The sequence below is a fragment of the Salmo salar genome, chromosome 15 (assembly GCF_965601325.2).
Source record: "Salmo salar chromosome 15, fSalSal1, whole genome shotgun sequence".
NCBI classification, from domain to species: Eukaryota; Metazoa; Chordata; class Actinopteri; order Salmoniformes; family Salmonidae; genus Salmo; species Salmo salar.
Genome location: NC_138305.1, coordinates 10355001 through 10372500, shown reverse-complemented (window position 1 = coordinate 10372500; position 17500 = coordinate 10355001). Strand labels below are relative to the sequence as shown.

Genomic DNA, 17500 nt, shown 5'->3' with positions numbered 1-17500 from the left:
GGCGTTGCACACACCATGCTGGCGTTGCAAACACCATGCTCTACCAACTGAGCCACAGGGAAGCTAACTAGGCTCTGCGATGAAGACGGAAAGAGACGATTGGATAGTGAGACATCCTGTATTGTGTTTCCAAAGGAGCTGATTAGCTAGTAAGACTTCCTGGTTTGTGTTTCAGGGGGCGGTAATCGTCTGGAGTCTGTTGGAGAGGATGACGAGCTGATCGTGGAGAATGGAGAGGCGGGGAGTGACATGGTGGAGAAACCGACACTAGGTGGACGCAAACACTCCCTGCCTCAGCAGTTAGACACTGTGGGCATCCGACAGGTCAGTAGGTCAAAGGAGCAGAGGTCAGTAGGTCACTAGGTCAGTGTCCGGGGGTCCCGACAGGTCAGTAGGTCAAAGGGTACAGGAGCAGAGGTCAGTAGGTCAGTGTCTGGGGGTCTGACAGGTCAGTAGGTCAAAGGGTACAGGAGCATTACATTTACATTTACATTTTAGTCATTTAGCAGACGCTCTTATCCAGAGCGACTTACAAATTGGTGCATTCACCTATAATATCCAGTGGAACAACCACTTTACAATAGTGCAATCTAAATCTTTTAAGGGGGGGGTTAGAAGGATTACTTTATCCTATCCCAGGTATTCCTTGAAGAGGTGGGGTTTCAGGTGTCTCCGGAAGGTGGTGATTGACTCCGCTGTCCTGGCGTCGTGAGGGAGCTTGTTCCACCATTGGGGTGCCAGAGCAGCGAACAGTTTTGACTGGGCTGAGTGGGAACTGTGCTTCCTCAGAGGTAGGGAGGCGAGCAGGCCAGAGGTGGATGAACGGAGTGCCCTTGTTTGGGTGTAGGGCCTGATCAGAGCCTGAAGGTATGGAGGTGCCGTTCCCCTCACAGCTCCGTAGGCAAGCACCATGGTCTTGTAGCGGATGCGAGCTTCGACTGGAAGCCAGTGGAGAGAGCGGAGGAGCGGGGTGACGTGAGAGAACTTGGGAAGGTTGAACACCAGACGGGCTGCGGCGTTCTGGATGAGTTGTAGGGGTTTAATGGCACAGGCAGGGAGCCCAGCCAACAGCGAGTTGCAATAATCCAGACGGAGATGACAAGTGCCTGGATTAGGACCTGCGCCGCTTCCTGTGTGAGGCAGGGTCGTACTCTGCGAATGTTGTAGAGCATGAACCTACAGGATCGGGTCACCGCCTTGATGTTGGTGGAGAACGACAGGGTGTTGTCCAGGGTCACGCCAAGGCTCTTAGCACTCTTGGAGGAGCACATAAGGGAGTTGTCAACCGTGATGGCGAGATCATGGAACGGGCAGTCCTTCCCCGGGAGGAAGAGCAGCTCCGTCTTGCCGAGGTTCAGCTTGAGGTGGTGATCCGTCATCCACACTGATATGTCTGCCAGACATGCAGAGATGCGATTCGCCACCTGGTTGTCAGAAGGGGGAAAGGAGAAGATTAATTGTGTGTCATCTGCATAGCAATGATATGAGAGACCATGTGAGGATATGACAGAGCCAAGTGACTTGGTGTATAGCGAGAATAGGAGTGGGCCAAGAACAGAGCCCTGGGGGACACCAGTGGTGAGAGCACGTGGTGCGGAGACAGATTCTCGCCACGCCACCTGGTAGGAGCGACCTGTCAGGTAGGACGCAATCCAAGCGTGCGCGGTGCCGGAGATGCCCAGCTCGGAGAGGGTGGAGAGGAGGATCTGATGGTTCACGGTATCAAAGGCAGCAGATAGGTCTAGAAGGATGAGAGCAGAGGAGAGAGAGTTAGCTTTAGCAGTGCGGAGAGCCTCCGTGACACAGAGAAGAGCAGTCTCAGTTGAATGCCCAGTCTTGAAACCTGACTGATTAGGATCAAGAAGGTCATTCTGAGAGAGATAGCAAGAGAGCTGGCCAAGGACGGCGCGTTCAAGAGTTTTGGAGAGAAAGGAAAGAAGGGATACTGGTCTGTAGTTGTTGACATCGGAGGGATCGAGTGTAGGTTTTTTCAGAAGGGGTGCAACTCTCGCTCTCTTGAAGACGGAAGGGACGTAGCCAGCGGTCAAGGATGCGTTGATGAGTGAGGTGAGGTAGGGGAGAAGGTCTCCGGAAATGGTCTGGAGAAGAGAGGAGGGGATAGGGTCAAGTGGGCAGGTTGTTGGGCGGCCGGCCGTCACAAGACGCGAGATTTCATCTGGAGAGAGAGGGGAGAAAGAGGTCAAAGCACAGGGTAGGGCAGTGTGAGCAGGACCAGCAGTGTCGTTTGACTTAGCAAACGAGGATCGGATGTCGTCAACCTTCTTTTCAAAATGGTTGACGAAGTCATCCGCAGAGAGGGAGGAGGGGGGGGGGGGGGGGAGGGGGAGGAGGATTCAGGAGGGAGGAGAAGGTAGCAAAGAGCTTCCTAGGGTTAGAGGCAGATGCTTGGAGTTTAGAGTGGTAGAAAGTGGCTTTAGCAGCAGAGACAGAAGAGGAAAATGTAGAGAGGAGGGAGTGAAAGGATGCCAGGTCCGCAGGGAGGCGAGTTTTCCTCCATTTCCGCTCGGCTGCCCGGAGCCCTGTTCTGTGAGCTCGCAGTGAGTCGTCGAGCCACGGAGCAGGAGGGGAGGACCGAGCCGGCCTGGAGGATAGGGGACAGAGGAAATCAAAGGATGCAGAGAGGGAGGAGAGGAGGGTTGAGGAGGCAGAATCAGGAGATAGGTTGGAGAAGGTTTGAGCAGAGGGAAGAGATGATAGGATGGAAGAGGAGAGAGTAGCGGGAGAGAGAGAGCGAAGGTTGGGACGGCGCAATACCATCCGAGTAGGGGGAGAGTGAGAAGTGTTGGATGAGAGCGAGAGGGAAAAGGATACAAGGTAGTGGTCGGAGACTTGGAGGGGAGTTGCAATGAGATTAGTGGAAGAACAGCATCTAGTAAAGATGAGGTCAAGCGTATTGCCTGCCTTGTGAGTAGGGGGGGAAGGTGAGAGGGTGAGGTCGAAAGAGGAGAGGAGTGGAAAGAAGGAGGCAGAGAGGAATGAGTCGAAGGTAGACGTGGGGAGGTTAAAGTCACCCAGAACTGTGAGAGGTGAGCCATCCTCAGGAAAGGAACTTATCAAGGCGTCAAGCTCATTGATGAACTCTCCAAGGGAACCTGGAGGGCGATAAATGATAAGGATGTTAAGCTTGAAAGGGCTGGTAACTGTGACAGCATGGAATTCAAATGAGGAGATAGACAGATGGGTCAGGGGAGAAAGAGAGAATGTCCACTTGGGAGAGATGAGGATTCCAGTGCCACCACCCCGCTGGCTCGATGCTCTAGGGGTATGCGAGAACACGTAGTCAGACGAGGAGAGAGCAGTAGGAGTAGCAGTGTTATCTGTGGTGATCCATGTTTCCGTCAGCGCCAGGAAGTCTAGGGACTGGAGGGTAGCATAGGCTGAGATGAACTCAGCCTTGTTGGCCGCAGACCGGCCAGTTCCAGAGGCTGCCGGAGACCTGGAACTCCACGTGGGTCGTGCGCGCTGGGACCAGCAGGTTAGAGTGGCAGCGGCCACGCGGTGTGGAGCGTTTGTATGGCCTGTGCAGAGGAGAGAGAACAGGGATAGGCAGACACATAGTAGACAAGCTACAGAAGAGGCTACGCTAATGCAAATGAGATTGGAGTGACAAGTGGACTACACGTCTCGAATGTTCAGGAAGTTAAGCTTACGTTGCAAAAATGTTATTGACTAAAATGATACAGTAAGAGAGGTCAGTAAGTCACTAGGTCAGTGTCCGGGGGTCCGACAGGTCAGTAGGTCAAAGGTTACAGGAGCAGAGGTCAGTAGGTCACTAGGTCAGTATCCGGGGGTCCGACAGGTCAGTAGGTCAAAGGAGCAGAGGTCAGTAGGTCACTAGGTCAGTGTTCGGGGGTCCGACAGGTCAGTAGGTCAAAGGAGCAGAGGTCAGTAGGTCACTAGGTCAGTGTCCGGGGGTCTGACAGGTCAGTAGGTCAAAGGTTACAGGAGCAGAGGTCAGTATCCGGGGGTCCGACAGGTCAGTAGGTCAAAGGAGCAGAGGTCAGTAGGTCACTAGGTCAGTGTCCGGGGGTCCGACAGGTCAGTAGGTCAAAGGAGCAGAGGTCAGTAGGTCACTAGGTCAGTGTCCGGGGGTCCGACAGGTCAGTAGGTCAAAGGAGCAGAGGTCAGTAGGTCACTAGGTCAGTGTCCGGGGGTCCGACAGGTCAGTAGGTCAAAGGAGCAGAGGTCAGTAGGTCACTAGGTCAGTGTCCGGGGGTCCGACAGGTCAGTAGGTCAAAGGAGCAGAGGTCAGTAGGTCACTAGGTCAGTGTCCGGGGGTCCGACAGGTCAGTAGGTCAAAGGAGCAGAGGTCAGTAGGTCACTAGGTCAGTGTCCGGGGGTCCGACAGGTCAGTAGGTCAAAGGAGCAGAGGTCAGTAGGTCACTAGGTCAGTGTCCGGGGGTCCGACAGGTCAGTAGGTCAAAGGAGCAGAGGTCAGTAGGTCACTAGGTCAGTGTCCGGGGGTCCGACAGGTCAGTAGGTCAAAGGAGCAGAGGTCAGTAGGTCACTAGGTCAGTGTCCGGGGGTCCGACAGGTCAGTAGGTCAAAGGAGCAGAGGTCAGTAGTCACTAGGTCAGTGTCCGGGGGATGGCGTTATTCCTGCGATGTTGCCATACACAATGTCACTGGTTGAAATCCCAACCCCTAACCTTAAACGTAGCCAATCACATCCAACCCAAAGGCTTGTCATTATACAACAGCAGAGGTGAAAGGGTGAAGGTTAAGGAATAATGTACTATCCCCATGCGGAACTTTTCCCTTGAAGGGGAAGGGGATTAAATCTAGCTGTGGTGCTCAGCTCCAGTCCTCTGAAGATCTGCTGTCTGCTGGGTTCCACCCCTTACTTAGGGAGATAAAATGATCCCCATTATTAAATAATGCAAAACGGTATTTCCCTTGAAGGTTTAACAGAAATACAGCACCAACCTAGCCTCTGAAATCTCCCATCTCCTCTCATAGAGATACTGTATCTGTGTCTCTGACCTGGGCCAGGGATCCACGTCTGATCTACCGTGGCTGGATTGGTTTTAAATAGGCTGTAAAGTGAGAGCCTGTTCTGCTCCCTCCTCAGGCTGATGGATATACTGTCCCCACAGGCTGATTTGTGTGATAATAAGCCAGGCGGAAGGACATCCAAGCCCAGACTGGCCTTTCAGCCTGCCTCTCAGCCTTCCTCTCAGCCTGCCGCTCAGCTTGCCTCTCAGCCTTCCTCTCAGCCTGCCGCTCAGCTTGCCTCTCAGCCTACCTCTCAGTTTGGCTGTCTGTCTGGCTTCTCTCCCTCTTTCAGCCTTCCTCTCAGTTTGGCTGTCTGTCTGGTCTCTCTCCCTGTCTTCCAGCCTACCTCTCAGTTTGACTGTCTGTCTGGTCTCTCTCCCTGTCTTTCAGCCTTCCTCTCAGTTTGGCTGTCTGTCTGGTCTCTCTCCCTGTCTTTCAGCCTACCTCTCAGTTTGGCTGTCTGTCTGGCTTCTCTCCCTCTTTCAGCCTTCCTCTCAGTTTGGCTGTCTGTCTGGTCTCTCTCCCTGTCTTTCAGCCTACCTATCAGTTTGGCTGTCTGTCTGGCTTCTCTCCCTCTTTCAGCCTTCCTCTCAGTTTGGCTGTCTGTCTGGCCTCTCTCCCCTGTCTTTTAGCCTTCCTCTCAGTTTGGCTGTCTGTCTGGTCTCTCTCCCTGTCTTTCAGCCATCCTCTCAGTTTGGCTGTCTGTCTGGCCTCTCTCCCCTGTCTTTCAGCCATCCTCTCAGTTTGGCTGTCTGTCTGGTCTCTCTCCCTGTCTTTTAGCCTTCCTCTCAGTTTGGCTGTCTGTCTGGTCTCTCTCCCCTGTCTTTCAGCCCTACCTCTCAGTTTGACTGTCTGTCTGGTCTCTCTCCCTCTTTCAGCCATCCTCTCAGTTTGGCTGTCTGTCTGGTCTCTCTCCCCTGTCTTTCAGCCTTCCTCTCAGCCTGCCTCTCAGCCTGCTGCTCAGCTTGCCTCTCAGCCTACCTCTCAGTTTGGCTGTCTGTCTGGCTTCTCTCCCTCTTTCAGCCTTCCTCTCAGTTTGGCTGTCTGTCTGGTCTCTCTCCCTGTCTTTCAGCCTACATATCAGTTTGGCTGTCTGTCTGGCTTCTCTCCCTCTTTCAGCCTTCCTCTCAGTTTGGCTGTCTGTCTGGCCTCTCTCCCCTGTCTTTTAGCCTTCCTCTCAGTTTGGCTGTCTGTCTGGTCTCTCTCCCTGTCTTTCAGCCATCCTCTCAGTTTGGCTGTCTGTCTGGCCTCTCTCCCCTGTCTTTCAGCCATCCTCTCAGTTTGGCTGTCTGTCTGGTCTCTCTCCCTGTCTTTTAGCCTTCCTCTCAGTTTGGCTGTCTGTCTGGTCTCTCTCCCCTGTCTTTCAGCCCTACCTCTCAGTTTGACTGTCTGTCTGGTCTCTCTCCCTCTTTCAGCCTCCTCTCAGTTTGGCTGTCTGTCTGGTCTCTCTCCCTGTCTTTCAGCCATCCTCTCAGTTTGGCTGTCTGTCTGGTCTCTCTCCCTGTCTTCCAGCCATCCTCTCAGTTTGGCTGTCTGTCTGGTCTCTCTCCCTGTCTTCCAGCCTTCCTCTCAGTTTGGCTGTCTGTCTGGCTTCTCTCCCTCTTTCAGCCATCCTCTCAGTTTGGCTGTCTGTCTGGTCTCTCTCCCTGTCTTCCAGCCTTCCTCTCAGTTTGGCTGTCTGTCTGGTCTCTCTCCCTGTCTTCCAGCCTTCCTCTCAGTTTGGCTGTCTGTCTGGCTTCTCTCCCTCTTTCAGCCATCCTCTCAGTTTGGCTGTCTGTCTGGTCTCTCTCCCTGTCTTTCAGCCTTCCTCTCAGTTTGGCCCCTTCTGCCTCTCTTGCTCACATCACAATGCCCTGGTTGGCTACTGCTAATTGCTGTGTTAATCAAGGGCAGATTGACCAGACAATGTTTACTAGTTTTGGCCAGCAAGTGGCTGTAGCCTTTATTAAATCAAAGGTCTAAATGTTGTGCCCTCTCGTACGTTTTTTGGGATGTAACTGGAACTAGAAAAAAGGCCTAGTTGTCTGATGACGCTACATTGATGCTCTCTAATCTCGCTGTCTCTCTCTCGCTGTCTCTCTCTCGCTGTCTCTCTCTCGCTGTCTCACTCTCGCTGTTTCTCTCTCGCTGTCCCTCTCTCGCTGTCTCACTCTCGCTGTCTCACTCTCGCTGTCTCACTCTCGCTGTCCCTCTCTCGCTGTCCCACTCTCGCTGTCTCACTCTCGCTGTCTCTCTCTCGCTGTCTCTCTCTCGCTGTCTCTCGCTGTCTCTCTCTCGCTGTCTCTCTCTCACTGTCTCTCTCGCTGTCTCTCTCTCGCTGTCTCTCTCTCGCTGTCTCTCTCTCGCTGTCTCTCTCTCGCTGTCTCTCTCTTACTGTCACTCTTGCTGTCCCTTTCGCTGTCTCTCTCGCTGTCTGTCTTTCCGTCTCTCCGTCTCTCTGTCTCCCTGTTGCTCTCGCTGTCCCTCTCGCTATCTCTCTCGCTGTCTGTCTTTCCGTCTCTCGGTCTCTCTGTCTCCCTGTCGCTCTCGCTGTCCCTCTCGCTGTCTCTCTCGCTGTCTGTCTTTCCGTCTCTCCGTCTCTCTTTCTCCCTGTCTCCCTGTCTCATTGTCTCTGTCTGTAGGAGTATCAGATAGTTAAGAAATCAGCTCGCTCCCTGAGCACCGTTCAAGTGGAGTCTCCATGGCGACTGGCCCAGCCGTCTATTATATCCAACATAGTCCTCATGAAAGGACAGGGCAAGGTGGGTACTACACCATACACTATACACTACACTACACTACACTACACTACACTACACTACACTACAGGACAGGGCAAGGTGGGTACTTCACCATACACTATACACTACACTACACTACACTATACTACAGGACAGGGCGAGGTGGGTACTTCACTATACACTACACTACACTACACTACACTATACTACACTATACTACAGGACAGGGCAAGGTGGGTACTTCACCATACACTATACACTACACTACACTACACTACACTACACTACACTATACTACAGGACAGGGCAAGGTGGGTACTTCACCATACACTATACACTACACACTATACACTACACTATACTATACACTACACTATACACTACACTATACTACACTACACTACACTACATACACTACACACTATACACTACACTGCACTACACTACACTATACTACACTACACACTACACTACACTATACTACACTACACTATACACTACACACTATACACTACACTATACACTACACTACACACTATACACTACACTATACTATACTATACACTACACACTATACACTACACTATACTATACACTACACACTATACACTACACTATACTATACTATACACTACACACTATACACTACACTATACTATACACTACACACTATACACTACACTACACACTACACTATACTATACACTATACACTACACTATACACTATACACTACACTACACTACACACTGCACTATACTATACTATACTATACTATACACTACACTATACACTACAGGACAGGGCAAGGTGAGCACTACACTATACACTACACTATACACTACACTACACTATACACTATACTACACTATACACTACACTATACTACACGACACACTATACACTACACTATACACTACACTACACACTATACTATACTATACACTACACTATACACTACACTATACACTATACACTACACTACACTACACACTGCACTATACTATACTATACACTACACTATACACTACAGGACAGGGCAAGGTGAGCACTACACTATACACTATACACTACACTACACTATACACTATACTACACTATACACTACACTATACTACACTACACACTATACACTATACTACACTATACACTACACTATACTACACTATACACTACACTATACACTATACTACACTATACACTACACTATACTACACTACACACTATACACTATACTACACTATACACTACAATATACACTACACTACACTACACTAAAGGACAGGGCAAGGTGGGTACTATACCATACTATACACTATACACTACACTATACTACACACTATACACTACACTACACTACACTATAATACACACTATACTATACTACAGGACAGGGCAAGGTGAGCACTACACTATACTACACTATACTACACTATACACTACACTATACTACACTATACACTACAATATACTACATTATACTACACTATACACTATACACTATACTACACCATACACGACACTATACTACACTACACTATACTACACTACACTATACACTACACTAAAGGACAAGGCAAGGTGGGTAATATACCATACTATACACTACACTACACTATACTACACTATACTACACTATACACTACACTATACTATACACTATACACTACACTACACTATACTATACTATACACTACACTATACTACAGGACAGGGCAAGGTGAGCACTACACTATACTACACTATACACTACACTATACACTATACTATACTACAGGGCCGGGCAAGGTGAGCCCTACACACACACACACACACACACACACACACACACACATGCTCATCTCACCCCCCAGACATACAGTCCTTCTCTCATCCCCCCCAGACATACAGTCCTTCTCTCACCCCCCAGACATACAGTCCTTCTCTCACCCCCCAGACATACAGTCCTTCTCTCACCCCCCCCCAGACATACAGTCCTTCTCTCATCCCCCCCAGACATACAGTCCTTCTCTCACCCCCAGACATACAGTCCTTCTCTCACCCCCCAGACATACAGTCCTTCTCTAACCCCCCCAGACATACAGTCCTTCTCTCATCCCCCCCAGACATACAGTCCTTCTCTCATCCCCCCCAGACATACAGTCCTTCTCTCACCCCCCAGACATACAGTCCTTCTCTCACCCCCCAGACATACAGTCCTTCTCTAACCCCCCCAGATATACAGTCCTTCTCTCACCCCCCAGACATACAGTCCTTCTCTCACCCCCCAGACATACAGTCCTTCTCTCACCCCCCAGACATACAGTCCTTCTCTCACCCCCCCAGACATACAGTCCTTCTCTCTCCCCCCAGACATACAGTCCTTCTCTCACCCCCCAGACATACAGTCCTTCTCTCTCCCCCCAGACATACAGTCCTTCTCTAACCCCCCAGACATACAGTCCTTCTCTAACCCCCCAGACATACAGTCCTTCTCTAACCCCCCAGACATACAGTCCTTCTCTAACCCCCCAGACATACAGTCCTTCTCTAACCCCCCAGACATACAGTCCTTCTCTCACCCCCCAGATATACAGTCCTTCTCTCACCCCCCCAGACATACAGTCCTTCTCTCACCCCCCCCAGACATACAGTCCTTCTCTCACCCCCCAGACATACAGTCCTTCTCTCATCCCCCAGACATACAGTCCTTCTCTCACCCCCCCCAGACATACAGTCCTTCTCTCACCCCCCCCAGACATACAGTCCTTCTCTCACCCCCCCCAGACATACAGTCCTTCTCTCACCCCCCCAGACATACAGTCCTTCTCTCACCCCCCCAGACATACAGTCCTTCTCTAACCCCCCCCCAGACATACAGTCCTTCTCTCACCCCCCAGATATACAGTCCTTCTCTCACCCCCCAGATATACAGTCCTTCATGATAAACATCCTTCTCTCACCCCCCAGACATACAGTCCTTCTCTCACCCCCCAGATATACAGTCCTTCTCTCACCCCCCCAGACATACAGTCCTTCTCTCACCCCCCCCAGACATACAGTCCTTCTCTCACCCCCCAGACATACAGTCCTTCTCTCACCCCCCCCAGACATACAGTCCTTCTCTCTCCCCCCAGACATACAGTCCTTCTCTCACCCCCCCAGACATACAGTCCTTCTCTCACCCCCCCTGACATACAGTCCTTCTCTCTCCCCCCAGACATACAGTCCTTCTCTCACCCCCCCCCCCCCCCCAGACATACAGTCCTTCTCTCACCCCCCCAGACATACAGTCCTTCATGCTAAACATCTTTGACAGACCTGAAAACAGAGAAGCATGACATTGGAATTGAGTTGTATATTGTATAAAAGTACCATCCTATTCATCTTGGTATATTTTAGTCAGAAAGCTTGATTCAATTTCACAGTGAATGTGTTTGTATGTTGAAACAGTCTGCAGGGTCTACAGAAGCCAAGTCCTTTCATGTGTTTGTGTGTGGTTGGGTACATACCTGGTACGCACATGTAACGAGTCTGACTTTCTGTCAGCCAGTCAAGCTGTTAGTACTTCCTACAGTTTGGTTCAGAATGAAGTGTCGGGTTTGTAGGCCCTGGGGGTTCAGACGGTATTGTTGGTAGTTGGTTCTACTCGGGTTGTTGTGAAACCTTTGTGTGTGTGTGTGGGTTTGTTAGGGACTGGGGTTCAGCATCGTCGGTGGTCAGGACTCTGCCCGAGGAAGGATGGGGATCTTTGTCAAGACTATCTTCTCTAACGGAGCAGCGGTCGCAGACGGAAGACTGAAAGAGGGAGATGAGATTCTGGAGGTGAATGGAGACTCTCTCCAGGGCCTGACCCACCAGCAGGCCATCCAGACCTTCAAGGTAAACAGAAACAGTCTGGGTTATGGTTAGTACAGGGTTAGAATGAAGGTTTAGGCCATCCAGACCTTCAAGGTAACAGTCTGGGTTAGGGTTAGGGTTAGGAATAGGGTTAGGGTTAGGGTTAGGAATAGGGTTAGGGTTAGGAATTGGGTTAGGGTTAGGGTTAGGAATAGGGTTGTCCTAAGTTCCCTGGTTTTTCAGAAATCCCTTTTTGAAGGATAACCTTTGAAACAGAAGTGGTGCATCTCAGTGGCTTTTGACCAATCAATGAGAGAGTCAGACCTGAAATCAGTATGACGCTCTGATCTTGTTAATGTTGTTGTCGTTGTGGTTTTGGTCTTAACACTGTGTCTCTGATCCTGTCTCTGGTCCTGTCTCTGGTCCTGTGTCTGGTCCTGTCTCTGTGTCCTGTCTCTGTGTCCTGTCTCTGGTCCTGTCTCTGGTCCTCTCTCTGGTCCTGTGTCTGGTCCTGTCTCTGTGTCCTGTCTCTGTGTCCTGTCTCTGGTCCTGTCTCTGGTCCTGTCTCTGGTCCTCTCTCTGGTCCTGTCTCTGTGTCCTGTCTCTGGTCCTGTCTCTGGTCCTGTCTCTGGTCCTGTCTCTGTGTCTTTCTCTGGTCCTGTCTCTGTGTCCTGTCTCTGGTCTTGTCTCTGGTCTTGTCTCTGTGACTGTCTCTGGTCCTGTCTCTGGTCCTGTCTCTTGTCCTGTCTCTGTGTTTTTCTCTGGTCCTGTCTCTGGTCCTGTCTCTGGTCCTATCTCTGGTCCTATCTCTGGTCCTGTCTCTGGTCCTGTCTCTGGTCCTGTCTCTGTGACTTTCTCTGGTCCTGTCTCTTGTCCTGTCTGTGGTCCTGTCTCTGTGTCTTTCTCTGGTCCTGTCTCTTGTCCTGTCTCTGTGTCTTTCTCTGGTCCTGTCTCTGTGTCCTGTCTCTGTGTCCTGTCTCTGGTCCTGTCTCTGTGTCTCTCTCTGGTCCTGTCTCTGGTCCTGTCTCTGTGTCCTGTCTCTGGTCCTGTCTCTGGTCCTGTCTCTGGTCCTGTCTCTGTGACTTTCTCTGGTCCTGTCTCTGTTTCTTTCTCTTGTCCTGTCTCTGGTCCTGTCTCTGTGTCTTTCTCTGGTCCTGTCTCTGTGTCCTGTCTCTGGTCCTGTCTCTGGTCCTGTCTCTGGTCCTGTCTCTGTGTCCTGTCTCTGTGTCTTTCTCTGGTCCTGTCTCTGTGTCCTGTCTCTGTGTCCTGTCTCTGTGTCCTGTCTCTGGTCCTGTCTCTGGTCCTGTCTCTGGTCCTGTCTCTGGTCCTGTCTCTGTGTCTTTCTCTGGTCCTGTCTCTGTGTCCTGTCTCTGGTCCTGTCTGGCCTTGTCTCTGGTCCTGTCTCTGGTCCTGTCTCTGGTCCTGTCTCTGGTCCTGTCTCTGTGTCTTTCTCTGGTCCTGTCTCTGTGTCCTGTCTCTGGTCCTGTCTGGCCTTGTCTCTGGTCCTGTCTCTGTGTCCTGTCTCTGGTCCTGTCTCTGTGTCTGTCTCTCGTCCTGTCTCTGGTCCTGTCTCTATGTCTTTCTCTGGTCCTGTCTCTTGTCCTGTCTCTGGTCCTGTCTGGCCTTGTCTCTGGTCCTGTCTGGTCCTGTCTCTGGTCCTGTCTTTGGTCCTGTCTCTGTGTCCTGTCTCTGTGTCTTGTCTCTGTGTCCTGTCTCTGGTCCTGTCTGGTCTTGTCTCTGGTCCTGTCTGGTCCTGTCTCTGGTCCCCTGCAGCAGCTGAAGAAGGGTGTGGTGACTCTAACAGTACGGACACGTCTCCGCAGCCCCAGCCTGACGCCGTGCCCCACCCCCACCCTTCTCAGCCGCTCCTCTTCCCCGAACTCCAACGCCAGCGGGGGCAACCCCACCCCAGTACCCCCCACCTTCGACGAACCCCCAGAAACCCGCAAGGGACCCCCGGGTCCTGGCCCCAAGGACCGCATCATCATGGAGGTTACACTCAACAAAGGTACCTGACAGAGTAGGGTTGAACTGAGTGGGGTTTATTTCAGTTGAGTTGTTTAGCTCAGTTCAGTCGGGTGTTAGATTGTTTTTTGTTGATTTGAGTTGACATTAGTTTAGTAAGATATTAAATACCCCATTATATCTATTCTTTACTATTCTTACTGTCTAAACTATTCCAAGTGGCAGTGGTAAAGAATGGTGTCAGGAGATGCTATGGGCCTACAGTTTAGTAGCCACACTCCAAAATCCGCTCACCAACTCACTGTCCTGCCAGGGTCAAAAACCTGTCCTGCCAGGGTCCTAACATGTCCTGCCAGGGTCCTAACATGTCCTGCCAGGGTCAAAACCTGTCCTGCCAGGGTCAAAAACCTGTCCTGCCAGGGTCCAAACCTGTCCTGCCAGGGTCAAAAACCTGTCCTGCCAGGGTCAAAAACCTGTCCTGCCAGGGTCAAAACCTGTCCTGCCAGGGTCAAACCTGTCCTGCCAGGGTAAAAACCTGTTAGTCTTGGAACACAGCAGATAACATTTTATAAACAAGAGACTGTCCTGCCAGGGTCCAAACTTGTCCTGCCAGGGTCCAAACCTGTCCTGCCAGGGTCCAAACCTGTCCTACCAGGGTCCAAACCTATCCTGCCAGGGTAAAAAACCTGTTAGTCTTGGAACACAGCAGATAACATTTTATAAACAAGAGACTGTCCTGCCAGGGTCCAAACTTGTCCTGCCAGGGTCCAAACCTGTCCTGCCAGGGTCCAAACCTGGCCTGCCAGGGTCCAAACCTGTCCTGCCAGGGTCCAAACCTGTCCTGCCAGGGTCCAAACCTGTCCTGCCAGGGTCCAAACCTGTCCTGCCAGGGTCCAAACCTGGCCTACCAGGGTCCAAACCTGTCCTGTCAGGGTCCAAACCTGTTAGTCTTGGAACACAGCAGAGTAATTTTGGGGGAAATTAAGGATTGCTAAATACCTGGAGGTGTTATTGTCAGTTCAGCAATAAAGCTGAAACCCCACCCCAGTTTTGGTAAACAACTAAAGGACGGGGCTGGAGAAATGTAACCACTCTCAAATTAATAGACAGAGCTATGAATACAAGGACTGACAATCCATGATATCACTATTGTAGTTTTAATCATGTTTTGAGGCTATACAGTGTTTGTTTACAAACATCCTCCCTGTGTCCTTGACTCTAATCTACTGTTCTTGTTGTCTTTGTGTCCTGTGTGTGTGTGTGTGTGTGTGTGTGTGTGTGTGTGTGTGTGTGTGTGTGTGTGTGTGTGTGTGTGTGTGTGTATGTGTGTGTGTATGTGTGTGTGTATGTGTGTGTATGCTGTGTGGTATGTGTGTGTGTGTGTGTGTGTGTGTGTGTGTGTGTGTGTGTGTGTGTGTGTGTGTGTGTGTGTGTGTGTGTGTGTGTTTGTGTATGTCCTGTGTGTGTGTGTTTGTGTATGTCCTGTGTGTGTGTGTGTGTGTGTGTGTGTGTGTGTGTGTGTGTGTGTGTGTGTGTGTGTGTGTGTGTGTGTGTGTGTGTGTGTGTGTGTGTGTGTGTGTGTGTGTGTTCCTCTGTCAGAGCCCGGGGTGGGTCTGGGTATAGGGACCTGCTGTCTAACTCTAGAGAACAGTCCTCCAGCCATCTATATCCACAGTCTGGCCCCTGGCTCTGTCGCCAAGATGGATGGACGACTCAGGTACGTCCCCATTAGTCTCTCCACACAACCCCCACTCCTTTAGTCACAGATCTAGGATCATCTCATACTCTGTCTCTCCTCACAACCCCACTCCTTTAGTCACAGATTTAGGATCATCTCATACTCTGTCTCTCCTCACAACCCCCACTCCTTTAGTCACAGATCTAGGATCATCTCATACTCTGTCTCTCCTCACAACCCCACTCCTTTAGTCACAGATCTAGGATCATCTCATACTCTGTCTCTCGTCACAACCCCACTCCTTTAGTCACAGATCAGTGGAGGCTGGTTTGACTTTAAATCGGAGGACAGCTCATTGTAATGGCTGGAATGGTATGTTTAACCGATGTGTTTGATGCCGTTCCATTCATTACATTACAGTCATAACAGCGAGCCTCCGACATAAAGCGACATCAGCCTCCTCTTCGTCAGAAGATATGTTGAAATCGCTGTCGGAAAAAGTGGACCAATATGCAGCGGATTGCGTGCTCATCATAATTTATTATAATGTGAACACCACGAACAAAACAAGAAAACAATGTCCGCCAGGAACAGTATAGCAGGCTACACACGTATAGGAGTGCTAAAAACAACTACCCACAAACAACAAGACCAAACACACCCTAATATATAGGACTACAATCAAAGACAACTAGAAAACACCTGCCTTCAATTGAGAGTCCATACCCCAATTACCTAACATAGAAACAGAACAGATAGAAAACCCATAGAAACACAAACATAGAAAAGAAACCCAAAACCCCGGAATACATAAACTAATTACCCTCTGCCACGTCCTGACCAAACTACAATAACAAATAATCCTCTATACTGGTCAGGACGTGACACCACTGGCACACATCCACACGTTAAAGTCATTTATCAGCAGGAGAAATGCCAAACTGACCTCAGGGCAGAGAAGCCTCACCTTAAATTAAAGAAAGATATAAAAAAATATATATATATTTTTAGAAATAAAATATAAGGAAATATAATGAGAAATGGTGAGAAGTACAGGTGTAGGATCTTCATTACATCACTATATGCAGATGAGCTTCTTGACATAAAGTTAGTGAAAACCCAAACTAACACATGGTTATAGTTACAGGATTCTACTTGTCGTCATGTGATCTCGTTTTTTCCCAGCTAATAGCCTAACCACCGGATCAAACAACATTATAGATTAAACGTTCAAATCTTGTTGCTGCAGGATTTATTTTTGCTACGAGAATATACTGGTCAATATTCAGATTGAAGAGATGGTCCCGACGGAGAAGGGCGACATCCTACGACTTCCAACCCGTCTTTGGTATTTAGTGACTTTTTACGTGTTTATCTTAATTTTTTTTACAGAAATGTCATACTATTATCACATATGACCCGCCAAGTAGTTCTGGACATCAGATCGACAGTTACTAACCTCGATTTCGACTTCAAATCCGACTCAGCTGTTCCCTTGTTCAAACCGGACACCATTCCTTTGTTTCGCAGCCGTACATGTGGGAGACATGCCGACATCCCGGTGAGACGAAGAGAATATTGACCAGCACTCCCCTCCGTTCTATTGGCAAATGTCCAGTCACTGGAGAATAAGATGGATATAAACAAACAAGAAACTGCTCACGAAGAGACAGAGTTTCTGATAGGCGGAGACTTTAACTTCGGGAGACTTAAAACCGTTCTACCTCACATCTACTAACACGCCTCCTACCACGCCAGTAGGGACACTAGAACTCTAGACCACTTTTATTCCACCAACAGAAACACATACAAGGCCTTCCCTCGTCCTACCTTCAGCAAATCTGACCACGACTCCATTCTCCTGCTTCTTGTTTACAAACAAAAGCTAATTTAGGAAGGACCAGTGACTCGCTCAATACAGAAGTGTTCCGATGAAACAGACACAAAGCTACAAGACTCTTTTGCTAGTACCAGACTGGGATATGTTCCGGGATTCATCCGATAGCGTTGAGGAGTTTACCACATTAGTCATGGGCTGCTTAGACGACGTCGTCCCCACAGTGACTATACAAATGTATCCAAACCCAAAAAACGGATTACAAAGGGAAACCCAACCTTTGGACGCATAAACTCCCAAATGAGCGGAATGCTTTTATGCTCGCTTCGAGGAATACAACATTGAGTCTTGCGTGAAAACCCCTGTTGTTCCGGATGACTGTGTGATTTTGCTCTCCGTGGCCAATGTGAGTAAAACATTTAACCAGGTTAACACTCTCAAGGCCGCCGGGCCAGAAGGAATACCA

General features: G+C 49.9%; 1 protein-coding gene across 1 annotated transcript in view; it reads left to right on the top strand.

Moving 5' to 3' along the window:
- The window catches only part of LOC106570928 (PDZ domain-containing protein 2), a 183131-nt gene that overhangs the window by 106519 nt on the left and 59112 nt on the right, over window positions 1–17500 (top strand). The window contains exons 8-12 of the mRNA XM_082961630.1: window positions 176–324; window positions 7638–7757; window positions 11408–11596; window positions 13328–13562; window positions 15119–15236. Coding sequence (XP_082817756.1) covers window positions 176–324; window positions 7638–7757; window positions 11408–11596; window positions 13328–13562; window positions 15119–15236 — 811 coding nt within the window. The remainder of the gene's footprint in view (window positions 1–175; window positions 325–7637; window positions 7758–11407; window positions 11597–13327; window positions 13563–15118; window positions 15237–17500) is intronic.